General features: G+C 42.4%; 1 protein-coding gene across 1 annotated transcript; it reads left to right on the forward strand.

The window, feature by feature from the left end:
- The first annotated feature begins 1,154 nt into the window (after window positions 1-1,154).
- On the forward strand, window positions 1,155-13,795 carry LOC144527073 (dnaJ homolog subfamily B member 6-like). Its single transcript, XM_078264938.1, has 8 exons — window positions 1,155-1,326; window positions 3,278-3,384; window positions 4,995-5,104; window positions 5,831-5,896; window positions 7,349-7,459; window positions 7,647-7,793; window positions 7,945-8,161; window positions 12,978-13,795. Exons 2-8 carry the CDS (start codon window positions 3,320-3,322, stop codon window positions 13,081-13,083), a joined length of 822 nt encoding a protein of 273 aa, XP_078121064.1. The 5' UTR covers window positions 1,155-1,326; window positions 3,278-3,319; the 3' UTR covers window positions 13,084-13,795.
- The last annotated feature ends 1,242 nt before the right edge of the window (window positions 13,796-15,037 follow it).

A 15,037-nucleotide genomic window follows, 5' to 3' on the forward strand; every position in this document is an offset into this window, starting at 1 on the left:
CCGCAGGTCGGAGTCGAAACCTTAATATGTGTGCGCCTGCTCTGCCTACTGAGCTAACCTGGCCACGCTTAATTCTGTACTTCTAATTTAGTCCTCAAAATCGTATACATGAAAACAAGTAGGTTCTAAACAACGCATCAAGTTTATCAGAGCAGCACAATATTGTACATATTTAACTGGATTTTAATCATTGTATTATTTTCATTAAATCGACACGACTAATTGTCATCAAAACAGTTTGTGGTCATTTCAACAATGTGCAGATAGGAGAAGAATGTGCTATCTATGCAGATGTCATAAAAGATGTACTATAATGATGAAAGGCGGTAATGCGCATGCTGTACCTTCAATAAACAAGAAAATTAGAAAGAAATAAGAAATTAAAGTGCAGATTTAGTGAGAGAGGTTCAGGGAATAAACGTTTTACTGACTGATGAAAAGGTACAATTACAGAGACTTTTTTCTCTTTATTTATTCAGGTAAGTCGATTGAGAACAAATCGGACCTGTCACATTCACACAGTTGCACATTCATAACTGGAAGCTGCCCAGTACAACCACAGTCTGACCTGCTGGCCACTGAGCAGCTCCACAAGGGCACCTCAGGGGTGGTAATGAGGGAGGGACAAGTGCTGCTCTTTTACTTTCCCCACCCAGATTTGATCCTGTCGGTCTGGAGATTTAACCGACGATCTCCCGATCACAAGCGCGCTTCTTTAACCTCTAGGCCACCACTCCCAATACAGGCTCTGCAGTTTAGGTTGAGATTTGCAAACGAACTTCAAATGTGTATAAGACGGTTGAGATGTAACCATATTGATGGCTTAAAAATGCATTGAACAAATAAACCAAACAAAGTTCTAGTCTGTAGTGACTCTGTAACGTTAGTGCTCTGTAATCTTGTGTCAGGTGAGTCCAGTGATCGTCAAGATTTACTATTTGAAATAGTGGCAATGTATTTCAAATACAATAAGGGAGTGACGTCACATTCGTTTGGGTTCCTGTTTATATGGGTACGTTAAAATAAATAAATAGAGTTTATTTCAACATCGCAGGGAAAGGAAAAATCGGCAATCGTGCAGTGTAGGAGTTTAAGTCCAGCAGGTGGCAGTAATGCAACACTAAAGGATGCAAGCTGCCGTTCAACGTCAAAGAAGAAGACGATGAAGTCAGGAAAATTCTTTGAACAGGACGTTGCGTCTAATCTGAGAACCTGCAGGCTGCTGAACATGAATAAACCTGTTTAGCTTCTGACACGACCTTAATAACAGAGTGTCTATCTGTCCCACATATCTGCTGGGACCACGGACAGCTGGACTTGAATTGGGTAAGAGTATTTGACAGCACAACTGACGTTAATGTGGCTACTGGTGTTCACTGCTCAGCAGAGCTAAGGTAATGCTCTAACCAGCTTACGTTAGGCGAGCAGCTAACAGCGGCTACCGCCATAAACAAAACAATTTGTTTCAGTGAAAAAAAATACTCTTCATTTGGATTTCTCACGTACTATATCTTCCCCGTTAACGCTGCCGTTCCTGGCTCGTTCTTTTGTATTAATGTTTGCCAGGTTGCAGGAGGCATTCAGGGTCGAAGAGAGATAAACAAGCTAGCGTCGCTCATAAAGCTGAACCGGTGTTGCACCGAAATACCGGGATGTAAATTAACGCTACGGTCGCGAGGTTTACACGGTGGGCGTTAAAGTCGTTCACTTAAGTCTGGACGCTACGTGTCTTAGCTAACGCTGTCTTGGACCTGAAAGATATATCGTGTAGTGATGAATCAGGACACACACATAGTTCAGTTTTTATTCATCAGTATTGAGGGTCATGCTCAGCAGCCCTAACATGGTTATTGGTTACATGGCTATATCAGTTGTTAGTAAATAATCCAAACCAGAAAATGATTTATTGCAAAGTAAGTATCACTTACAAGGAATTTGCCATGGTTGTTGGTGCATAGATTAACATATCAAACATTAATATTAAATAAGCAAACAATAAATACAGAAACACATATGTTTAGTATCAATATAATATCAATATGGAGCATCCATAATACAGAGAATGGAGGTTAATTGGAGGAGAATTTCCAGAAGAAAATGCATGTGATTGGTGTAAGCCGTAGCATTGTGGCGTCACTCTGCTGCCAATGTTTCAAATGATTAACATTATCGTGTAAAAAAATCAATTTTCCTATGATTTAGGACTGCAGAGCTATTTATGTTGTATTGTTTTCAACTGTGGCAGAGTAATTTCCACACGTAGTTTCTTGCCTCATTGTCTCCATTATTGATTGCAGACCGAAGTAGGCTAATTGAAATCACTATCCATGTGCAGTATTGGATGTATTGGCTCTAAAATACTTTAAACTTCAACGATTAAATGCACCTTATTATTTATAATAATAATAAAGTAATAGTTAGTAATAAAAATAGCACGTATCTACAAAGAATTCATCAAGAATATAAAAAGGATGTTAGGACTTTGACTAGCTAAGTCATCAAAATGCCTATTTTGGTTCTTGATTGTCCTCATTGTCTATTTTCGTAGGAGTGTAACCTCCTTCCTTCTCTCTGCTTCTATAGACCAGTTCAGACTGACTCAGTGTACCAAAGGCTCTGTGATATACCAGTAGCTACAAAGGACCCTTTGTTAAACACACAACCATGCGCGTGCACATTCAAACTAATCTATCTTAGAAGAGAATGTCTTTGGTTGAACTGTTCACAAAGTTCACAGTCATAGGCAACCTGTGATAAGGGAGCACTAGTAGACACTGTTCAGCTATAAAAAAAACAAACAAAAAATACAGGCCAAGAGCCAAAACTGTTGCTTGAAAACTGATCATACGTTTTCAATTTTGTAATTTCATTGTAGGGCTGGTTGCACTTTATGTTTGAAGCCAGTATCACTTATTAATATGAACAAAACATTTTTTCCATGTTATGATGAATTACACAAGGGCGGCCCCCTCTTAGTTGATTAGTCGACCAATCGGTGGTTTTGGTCTTAGTCGACTACGATTTCTTTAGTCATTTTTTAAAGAGAGAATTTTGAACATTAACTAGCCATTTGGCTGGTGGCGAAAAAAGTTAATTTCGAACCCTGGTCCCACACACACTGTGAAATTGTGAACGACATATGGTCCCATCTGATTTGACACAGTTTGATGTTGTTCTGCTGTTAAATCCAGGACTCTAACCAGAGTGGCTCATAGTGAAGACAGTCACATCGGTGTCGAGTTGGCGTTTTTGCTGACAGCTCCTTTTCTTCTTTCAGGTTCATCCCGTTAACTGAAGTTTCTCCCTTCATCCACTCATCATGGTGGACTACTACCAGGTTTTAGGAGTACGGAGAGATTCGTCTGCAGATGAAATAAAGAAAGCGTGAGTTGATTAAGTTCGAAATGTTACGTTTAGGCTGCGATGTTCTGAAACACTTGAGCAGACATCTGCACAGCGATGCTATCATCTTGTTGCCCTGGCTGGCAGCTCTCCAGCTAATGAATGACTCACTATAGGCTGCTTACCTTTCTATGGAGCTTCATCAACAACACGCAGCTCTTTTTTGTAGCGTGTGAAGGGAAGTCACACATTTATAAAGTCAGAACGAGTTATTGATTTAAACAGTTAGGACATGTGTCCATATAGCATTTTTCCTCCGGCAGACAAGTGCTACGGCGCGCTTCATCCCTGCTGTTTATCCAAAAAAGTGTCTGGCCGATCTGCCCCCAAAAATGGGCTTTTCAGGCTACATTTACATTGCTACATTTTGGCTTTTTAACTGGAGTTTTGAGCCGAAAGTGATCGCCGTGAACACATGTTTTTCTAGCTCCAGTAGAAGAACTAATCTCTATTTTAAACTAACACGCACAAACCGCATATCTAATCAACGTTCTCGTATAATGGGCATGCGTGTGACGGGGTGTACAGGAGACCGCATGTATACTCTGCCTGTTGCTGGTAGTTGCCACGGTAACGTTAGTAGCTTAGTCTCAGAGAACGAGACGTCATGATCCAATCAGGCGGCGAAACATTGGCGTCGGCGTTGCCAAAGGTCTCCGTTTGCGGCCGTTGGGACTGCAACACAACCCCACGCAGATTCCAAACCAAAAGGGCGGTCAAACGTGTATAAAATGTCTCTGGCTCAGCAGCTCTGAAACGCCAGAGAAGTGTGAATGCGAAGTGTAGGGCTGCACAATATATTGTTTTTTTGTTTTTTTATCGCCATCGCAATATCAACTGGCGCAATATACACATCGCGAAAGGCTGCGACATATCCCGAAAGACACTCGGAGATCTTTTGTGTTAGTTGAAAGAAAATATCAGTAGACAACTACACTTCTTAGTGGTGCCTTTTATATGCAATTCAATTTTCTATTTGTTCAAAAAAAAGAACGTTAGAAATGATTTCCTTTCGTCCCGTTGTTGTATTTGAGAAGAATACTGAAAGCACACTTTAATATCTGTTTATTTATCGCAAGTAATATCGTTATCGCGATATTCAACAAAGTTATCGCTAGGGGTGAGGCCTCACGATACGATGGCATCACGATACTTATGTCACGATACGATATTATTGCGATTCTAAACATATTGCAGTATTCTGGGATATATTGCAATATATCACCTTTTTCCAACTTCAAATGTTTCCCAGTTTCAAATGATGTCCCCAAATATGAAAGATCCACTGAAAATAGGACGTTTCTAGAAACAATCTGTGATATGTAACATTATTCCAACATTATTCCAGGATTTATCTTGTGAAAAAACAGTAAATCTGATAATGAAGAGAGGAATAAAAAAAAAGGTCAAACCAAACATTCAACTAAATAATTCACATTTGATCAATCGCGGTCTCCACGATTAGCTAATCGCATGCTTTCAAACCTCGATTTTGAAAACGATTAGTCGTTCGGCCCGTAATAACCACAGCATTTGAATGTTTTCCAGTCGAGTTACTGAGCAGCCGTCCTCTTCCTTCTGTCCTCGTGTAGCTACAGAAAGCTGGCCTTGAGGTGGCACCCTGATAAAAACCCGGAGAACAAGGAGGAGGCTGAGAAGAAGTTCAAGGAGCTGTCCGAGGCGTATGAAGTCCTGTCAGATGGTTTGTGTCCCAACTCTCTGTACAAGTCTGCACACAAACACCAGAAACCAGTGAAGCACTGCATGGTAGTTAATGGAGTGAAGCATATAGCAGTAGCCCCCAAACTCTGGAATGAGTTGCCCCTTCATATGAGACGCCAGACTCGGAGAGACAGAGCCTTTAGTGTTGCAGCCCCGTCCCCCTGGAACACCCTCCCTACAGATATCTGAAATGCTACATCCCTGGACATATTTAAAAAAAACTCCTAAAACACTAGCTGTTCACCACAGCCTACAACCTCCCTTAGCTTAGCCACAGTCATTCTGTAAAGTGTCCTTGAAAGGCGCTATATAAATAAAAACTATTATTATGATGATTATTATTATTATTGTTATTAGGCTGGCCCCTACACCACCTGTTTTCAAATCCCGTCTTAAAACGTATGCTTATTCTCAGGTTTTTAACGCACTAGAATAGTTTTCTATCCTTTCTATATTCTTGTCATTTTGCTGTTATACGGTTTGTTGTTTTTGTGTTCACTGTGTTCTTTCTATGCATTTGTTCTCTCTGATTATACAGCACTTTTGGTCAACTGTTGTTGTTTTTTTAAATGTGCTTTGTTAATAAATTTGGATTTGGAATACCGACAAGACAGGGTCTGAGGGGTGTAGACGAGTTCCTCCTCCTCCTCCTCGGTCCTGGTACTGTTGTGATTCTACTCTAAGATTTGTACCTTTCCTCTTCCAGCCAACAAGAGGAGCACATATGATCGCTATGGCAAAGAGGGACTGACAGGGAGCAACGGAGGAAGGGGTAAGAAAGACAAGCTGTGTGTGTGAGAACAGCTGGTTTTAGTTTGAGCTTAAGAGAACACGTCTATCAAGTATGACACTAAATGATGACTCCTATCCATTTCACTACAGCAGAGAAGTTTGCAGGGTGTTTTACTGGGAAGATCCAGTTATGATGTAATTCTAGTTGTTGCTTGTTCCTCCCATATTTTAAGCAAACCACAGCTTAGCCACGTTTGCCTTTTTGTCAGGTTGTCAGCAGGGTTTGTTGATCGTTGCCGCGCAAAAAATACGGCTCTCAATTCAGACATAACCCGTTTGTAAAATGGTTAACTTTCCTTTTTGTGAGGCACTAACTCAGTTTGTGGGGATTTTGTTTGTTTGTATTTAAAGCTGTGGGCCTTTAAATACGATTCTAGTGACTAGTAATACAGCTTGAGATGCATGCTAAAGACATCAGGTGTGGTTCCAATGACCCATCAGTGGAGACAGTGTGGGCCAGATGTACGTACGTTTGCAAACGTAGCGTTATCAGCGCCATGGCCAACCCGCAGAACGCGCACGCTGTGATACTTCAGCTTACGTCGTATTTACCAAACCTGCAGGTCATCGGGGAATCGGCGCCTTTCTCCGCCCACTACACCGTAAATTGCGCTGTAGCAAAGCGTTAAGTACTGGTGCTATGATATGGCTGAGTGCAGACTGCGATATTCCCACTGCTGATGCTATGACTGATGATGTTTGAAATGATCCTGATGCCAATATTTGTAATGTAGCGAGGCGTTTAACAACTGCCGGAATGGAATGTGAACGCTGAGTCGGAGATTCAATGTCATCTTTGATTTCTTCCAGTAACTGTAATACTGCGTGGCTGCTTAATCTGTAACGCTTAATGATTTTTGTGTTCACTCAACTGAAAAAGTGTTTGCCTTGTGGCAAAAATCTTTTCAGCTCGTCTCCTTGGCCTATGTCTTCGTCTCGCTCGGATTACTGCTGCCATTTCACCAGGAGGCATATGCCAGGCGGAGAATTTTCACCGCAAAATAGAGGCGCACGGGCGGTTTTTGTACATACCGCGGAATACATAATTAGGTGCACTTTACGCTTCCCCTCCCTCTTTATGGGAAACTCCCACTTTCCCCTTGACCCTCCCGTGAATGAATATGCATGACACGGAAAAGCGCAATTTGCCATTTTCAGTCCCCGCGACAGGCAGTCTGCGCTTTTACCTCAGTGCGGCCTGTTTGTACAAACCTCGCCATGCTTTTACGCGAAACAAATACGCCTGAAGTGGCCGCAAAAGCGTTCGTACATCTGGCCCTGTGTGTCAGTCGCAGCAGAGTTGGCTGCTGGGTAATTCAACAGAAGCACAGTTTGATATTGAATGGAACAGATGGAGATGGCTGGAATCGTGCTGTCATTTGGTTTTGGACCGTGTTTACACTGTTTCTAACAGTTTTCGTTGACCTTTCAGGAGGCCATTTCCACAACGGAAATCATTTCCATGAACCATTCACATTCCGCAACCCAGACGACGTCTTCAGGGAATTCTTCGGAGGCAGAGACCCGTTTGCAGACTTTTTTGGTAAGTCGCACTATTTCAGTGTGAAGAAGTTGGTACGTCATTATGTCTGCCACTGCTTTAGTAGAGTTTTGACCCAAATGCAGATTTGAAAAATTTCAGCCTGAATCATAATCTTTCTCATCTCCTGCACCAGTTTTAATATACTTTTCTACTCCCATTCCTTTTGTTTTCTGTCCTGTTCTCTCAGGTGCAGATCCATTTAGTGATGATCCATTTTTCGGCAGTGGCCGGCGGCACCAAAGTCGAGCAAATCGCAGCCGGACAGGCAGCCCGTTTTTCGGGGGCTTTGTCGGTTTTCCTCCATTTGGCGCTGGCTTCTCACCTTTTGACCCAGGTAAGACATGCAGCAATGAATAAATAAACAAAACATCACACGGTGGTTGCAAACCACTGTCACCAGTTTAAATGAGTCTCTCTCTCTCTCTCTCTCTCTCTCTCTCTCTCTCTCTCTCTCTCTCTCTCTCTCTCTCTCCTTTTTATCGCAGGCTTTGGTTCTTTTGGCTCTATGAGCCCCATGGGTCATATGGGTCACATGGGTCACATGACAACCATGGGCAGTCTGGGAGGTGGAGGCTTCACCTCTTTTTCCTCCACCTCCTTTGGTGGAGGGGGAGGAGGTGGTGGTGGAGGAGGCATGGGCAACTTCCGCTCTGTGTCCACCTCCACCAAGATCATCAACGGCAGGAAGATCACCACTAAAAGGTACATGTTAACTGCTGACCGGCTACACCACACATACATTCTGGGATAGAAGAAAAAAAACGCTCTGGGTTGCCAATCACAATCGTCTTGGGCGGCGCTAAACTCCGGATGCAGCGACCGTGGCTCTGCTAAATGGTCTCGGGAAGGAACTTGTTTTGGTGGAACATTTGCGAACTGAAAAAAGCAAAAGCCACATACAATACCAAATGAAGCTAACTGTTCATACAATACAGTAACGTGAGCTATATATAAATTAGCTGGATACATGGTTAAATGTAAATTCCTCTTACCAGTGTATCGCCGTGTGTACTTCATCCACAGCAATCCCACTAATCGGCCCTAAAACGTCCCAGTTAGAGAGTCCCGAAATGTTGGCATTTGCAGGATGGCTCTCCATCTATCGTTGCCAGTGACTGTTTCTGGTTCCCTAAGGATTGAGAAGTGACCAGCAGTAATTGTTTCATCTGTGTCTTTATCCTGCCCAGCTCCAGAATCGGTGGGCAAACATGCTGGCACGTCACTGTTAGTTAATGCCGGAAACATATTCTTTGTAAATCTTTACAATCATTCACTGAAAGAAGCAAGCAGGCCTGCCTTGTTGTACAATCCAAATTTTCTTCAAAACTTGCGTGTAGCTTTCTGCTCGGAGGTTGTGGTTGTTTCCCGTAGCAAAGGGATTTTAAGAACGGTAACACAGATGGCAGAAAGGGAGGGGCAAAGCCTAACATCCAGGTACTTCCGTTGCACCAGACTACATCCTGACTAACTTGGATTATCTCAGTGACTGGTATCTGCCTTTAGACACTAAGGGCCCAATCATGCACCCGGTGCAGCGCTAAGCCCAACGCAAGTGTCTTTGCTAGTTTAAGACCGACGCAGTTGTCAGTTTCCCGTCCAGCACCCACGTCGTTTAAATAGCAAATGCACCTGCACCTATCTTTGCACCCATGGGCGTGCTGGTCTTACAGGGAGGTGTGTTCAGGTGCATTCTTGGCATATTGCTATCTCGAGGCAGCGGAAAGTTATCGCGCCATTGACCAACAAAAACCTGGTCTAAAGTCAGTAACGCAGCATTTCGTTGTTATTTTAACAGCGCATTAGTAAAATGCGCCTAGGCTCATGCACAGCTATGCTTGTTACACACACAGGGGACGCGCAGCAGCACACAAACGTGCAGAAGATAAAAAACAAAAAAATTGTGAAATAGTATTATATGATCTGCTCGCGCGCTTTCACTTCACGCACGAGGAGATCAGTTTCTCGGCGCACGGACCCTTTTTTTCCGCCGTGCGCTTAGATCATTAAAATAGGGCCCTAACACTAATGGAGTGCATTTTGGCTTTTAGACGTTTGCACTTTCTCTACACATTGCAGCGGTATGCATGGGATGGTTTTATTTATTCTATGCTTCCCCACACAAATTGAAAATCCAAGTTTAGAAAAGATGACAGGACCTGCACTAATAGACAGAGATTTACAGTTGCCCTCTGTTGACCGTTAGAAAACCCCAAATCCATCCATTGTTGCTGAAATACTAACCAAGCTGGAAACAAATGTATTAGATGAAAAAAATCAATAAAAAGCAGCTTTTATCAGTAAGTTTCAGTACATCTTCTGTTCCTTCATTTAAATAATATATTTATATATGATTAAGCATTTTGTGATACATCCAAGTCAGTTTGAGTGAAACCTCCTTTTTGTCAGCCTTTCACAGATTAAAACGGGAGTGAGAACAGCTGGTCTCTACACTCATTCAGAGCATTAGGTTGTGGGATTTTAAGAATCTCCTGAGCTGGATAAACTGCAAAACAACTGAATGCCTTTGCATCAAAGCTCGGATGAAAATCAAACATTAGACTAAAGATTTTGCAGGAGCTTTAACAAATAACTCGTCAAGGTTTTTACTTATAACAGTGGTGGTGATCGTGTAGAAGTAGTGTTGAACTAGGTCAGATCTGTAACCCTTCCAACACAGCTCGTGTCTGAATTAAAGGCTGTCAGTCAGTCGTCAGACGGTCCGGCGAAAATGCAATGTCTTCCATTTGATTTGTGGGGAGGGGGGGGGCAAAAAAACCGCTGCGGCGAAATGTTGAGACGGATTCAACATGGAGGCGGTGTGAGAGTCCCGTACATGAAACGGGGAAACATCACTGCCTCCATCGCTGCCACAAGGAAGTTTTAAAACAGAAAACACAAGCAACTGAAGTGCCCAAGACTTTGTGTTACGGCTGACTGTTTTTCCTGCAACAACAAAGCACAGTCCCTCCGTCTCTTGTCTTTCTTTCTCCATAAAATGAAGCTGCCTTAAAGTGCCCATATTATGCTCATTTTCAAGTTCGTAATTGTATTTAGAGGTTGTACCAGAATAGGTTGACATGGTTTAATTTTCAAAAAACGGGTTTTTTGTCGTACTGCACATTGTTGCAACTCTTCTTTTCACCCTCATTTTAAGCTGCAGAGTGAGGCATCCCACTTCTGTTCCATCTTTGTCGGGAGTCACACAAGCGCAGTACCTAGGTAAGGACTACTAGCCAGTCAGAAGCAGAGTAGCACGGGCCCTGACAAGCGAGCTAGTGTGATCCAAAACAAACCCGCTTCAGACAGTGACCCATGGCTTTGGCTCAGCCGTACAACCTAGACTGGAGCAAGACGTTTCGGAGTGGTAAGTTATTTAAATGTTAACAAATTAGTCTTTCATACGTAACGTTTGATTTTGAAGTCTCCTGGACATGGTGATACAACTATCTGAACTCTCTAACTAGCTTGGTTTTAAGGCGTGCCACGCTAGCAGCTAGGCGAATGTGTTACAAAGTGACGCGCGTCTGTCACGGGAGTAAAGCTGGGAAAACGGAAAACAATAATTGTGAAATATAAAGTCTACTTGTGCTACATTGGGGGTTAAAGGGGTGATAGAATGCAAAACCGAGTTTACCTTGTCATAGTTGAATGACGACAGTTCGGTGGGTAAAATGGGCATACAGAGAACCTCAAAGTCCCATTGACACCCCTTTCCTCTGCAAATCTCACAATTTGAAACTGCCGCTGAAAACAGGAGAATCCAAACGAAGCTAATAGTTGACGTCAACTCGGTGGCCGGTGGCTGCTCATTGCAAGTTCTTTAGCAACACCATCCATGGAAGTCTATCGTTAACATTAACAGACAGTATGTGAGTCTAATGATTGAAAGCCAAAAAAGAAAAGGGAAACGTGGCACTGACAAGGTCAGACCCAAAAGGAAAAAAAGGGATTGTGTTGCTGCAAGAGTGTATGCCCATATTCTTAGCCCAACCAATGTTACATACCCTATTAGGAGACCTTAAGGAACAGTGTGAAATACCCTATATAATCATTCTATCTATTTATCTACCATTTAAGTGAGACTCCCACCACCGCACAACCCTGCGCCCAAGCTTTTTCTCCGGTCTAAATGGGCCTGAATACGGTCTAATTGTCTAATATCAGTATCATGGAATCCCTAAAACGAACATCTGTAGCTAATTTTCTGTAATTGAGCATAGGTCGACTTCAGCCCCTCTGTTACACCGTCCGTGTTTATGAGTGATAGCAGAAGTGACATTTTTTTCATCATTTCCTCATCAATGTGACCGCGTTGAAATATATTTGGGGATGGGTTCGTTAGACTAGCACAAAGTGCCCAGCTGTTCTCCAGCTGTGACGGCACTCCCTCTGTGGACCAGATCACAAATATCACACAAGCATTGTGGCTCTTTCTGTAACTGTCTTGACATGTTTGAATAAAAGCCATTACGGGACATTTGCTCAACAGAGGTCTTTGTCTGAATTAACTAAATAAACATCTCTTTAATGGCTGAATGAGGCCAGTAATGTCACAGTTGCCGTGTCTTTACTAAGAACTCATTTTTCTTTTTGGGTTGTGCCAGTAAAGTAAAGTCTACTCTATGTCGATGACGTTCCACTTCCGGGATTGTTCAGGTGCCGCCCGAAGTACCGCCGGCTGTCCCTCACTTCGGCCGGATGTCCGTTACCTTCCTCTTTCTTTGTGTTGGCGTTCTAAACTCTGGTGGATTTGTGAGGACTATGGTTAACTGCTCCTCAGATCTCTGCAGGGTAAATCCAGACAGCTAGCTAGACTATCTGTCCAATCTGAGTTTTCTGTTGCACGACTAAAACAACTTTTGAACGTACACATGTTCCACCAAAACAAGTTCCTTCCTGAGGCTATTTTGGAGAGGCACCGTTGCTCCGTCAGCCGCTTAGCACCGCCCAAGACGATTGTGATTGGTTTAAAGAAATGCCAATAAACCAGAGCATGTTTTTCTCCCATCCCAGAATGCTGTGTGGACTGGTAATGCGAGGCTAAGTAGTGTCTGCTTTAAAGTAGGGCTGCACAATTAATCGCAATTTTAACAAAATCCGATTAAGGACAAGTGCAATATCCAAATTGCACTGCATTGGGGGGGGAGAGAGCAATATTTGTATTAAATGTGTCAAACCATTCTGAATGAAGTAGTGTGGTGCTGCAGAGACGTCCCAGCCTACAAATCCTATTCCTACAGACTAGAGCAAAAATCTTTGTTTGGTACAGATCCTCGCACAAATCGCACTCTAATCATTTACATTTCTTTAATTCTGATATTTTCGAATGGAAAATGAGAATAATGATACAAAAAAAACAGCCTTCCCTCCAATATCGTGAATCATTTCGCAATATCAGTCAAAAATTGTCACAATTTAGATATTTTCCTCATGTCGTGCAGCCCTAGTGCAAAGTCGTAGTGTACGTCCCCTCTTCCTCACCCTCTCTCTTCCTCGTGGTTCTCTCCTCCTCCTCCAGAATCGTGGAGAACGGGCAGGAGCGGGTGGAGGTGGAGGAGGATGGGCAGCTGCGGTCATTAACCGTTAACGGTAAGGAGCAGCTGCTGCGGCTGGAACACCGGTAAAGGCCGCAGCTTCCTCTGCTGGAGAAGTGTTACCTCAGCACAAACATACCAACAAACTTGAGCTTGATACAGAAGAAGAGAGAGAGCGAGAGAAAAAAAAACAAAGCAACAAAACAATGTGATAATAGCGCTCTACTGTTGTTTGGATGTAAATACTTAGGTTGCGTTTATTTCCCTTTGTGTCCTCTCCCTGCTGACTCTCATTTGTTAACCAATGATTCAAATTCAATGATATTTGGATGCAGACTTTTCTATGCATTTTGTTAATGTATTTCTGAATTGGAGAATTGTCCTTATATTTTGGCTCAGGGTGGTGTTATTGTTTCAGTGTTTGGGACCACAGTATTGTTCTGATGTACGTATATGACCAACCCCCCCCCCTCCCCGCCTTCCCTTCTTTCTCTTTTCTGTATGCACTCCATACTGCTTGTCTAATCTCTTCTTAGTAATAATTCTTTTTTATTGAAAAAAAAAAAAAAAACATACACTGCTGGTAGGATGAGTTATGCAATTTTATATGTTCTAATACCAATATGTTTATTTAATTATGCATGTACTCCTGTTGATGTCGAGTCTTAATGTTAAAGCTGCATTATGATGCACAACTAATGGAAGGCATTCTATAAATGATATATGGATATAGAAGGAATTTTGTGTACTTTGTAAACCAATAAATCTGAGTGTCGTCCTGTTTTCAGGATGCAGAAATGTGGCTGGTCTCTGCTTGGTTTCCTCTGTTCAGGTAGTTCAACAATTTATGATCCAACCGTTAAGTATCGCGAGCATCATCGTGGGTAATAACCGTCAAGGCTTACAATTAGGTTTCACTTTTTTTTTTTATCAGGTTTGTTAGAAATGTGTCTTGCGTCACTGTTTCAAAAAAAGTACAGTAACAAAACAATATTACTGACGTTTGTATTGCAGTGACATTTGCAATACAAATGCCAAATAGAAAGCGTTGTGTCGCCCGCAATTGTTCTCAACGCTCTTCAACCAGCAGTGGCTTCAGAGCTCGAACCTCCTATGGCGCCATTTTGATGCTACCAAACGATCACCTCCCGTTAGCATTCCATTGACTGCCATTCATTTTGACGACACTTTGACAGCGAATAACTTTACATATGAAGCATTTAAAGACTTTATTTGTCCATTGTTTATTTCTAAAGAAACACAACAACGTGTAAAAGGCTCCATTACCTTGTACCTCACGTTATGGCTCTGTAGTAGACGATTTTATAAAAATAGGCTAACGATTGTGTCATAACCACGCGACTTACTGTCTCATAGTAGAGGAATTACCGTATAGTACAGGAGAAGCTCGCAGGCAGTTTGGACTTACATTAGCTGTTTACGTTTAATTACTAATGTTAACTATCATTTTAGTTAGCAATAATTAGCCTGTGTCCATGTTATCTCCTTACATATACCTACGCTCTCCGTCTCTGCAAGATTGGGAATGATTGAGATTTGTCTTGGCACAGCTACCAGAAGACTTCCAACTTTCAGACAGGTTGCTCACGTCACATTTACGTCGTCTCTCTGTTTGAGGCTGCGCAGTTATGCTCAGCGCTCACCGGAAAAATTGTCTTAATATCCTTCACTGGTCTCCGTCCAGAGCAACGGGATCTGTTGGTCCATTATATACTGTCTATGATTTTTATCTTTAGCTAGGAATTTGCTTCAGTGTGCTCATGACAGGACATCAACAAAATACAACAAAAACATAGAGCTAATATATACACATATGGTACCCCACATGGGATCACACTTGACACAGGCAGATAAAAAAAGGGCACACCGCTCACTACATACCTGGAGCTCACTACATACCTGGATGACAGTCCAGGAGGCTAAAATAACAGATGTCAAGTTTAAAGTGGCACGTTGTTCAATCTGTGTGTTATAGTAGGAGGTTAAAACTCTGGACTTACAATTCTTCTGTTTCCTTTGGATT

The sequence above is a fragment of the Sander vitreus genome, chromosome 12 (genome assembly GCF_031162955.1).
Source record: "Sander vitreus isolate 19-12246 chromosome 12, sanVit1, whole genome shotgun sequence".
NCBI classification, from domain to species: domain Eukaryota; kingdom Metazoa; phylum Chordata; class Actinopteri; order Perciformes; family Percidae; genus Sander; species Sander vitreus.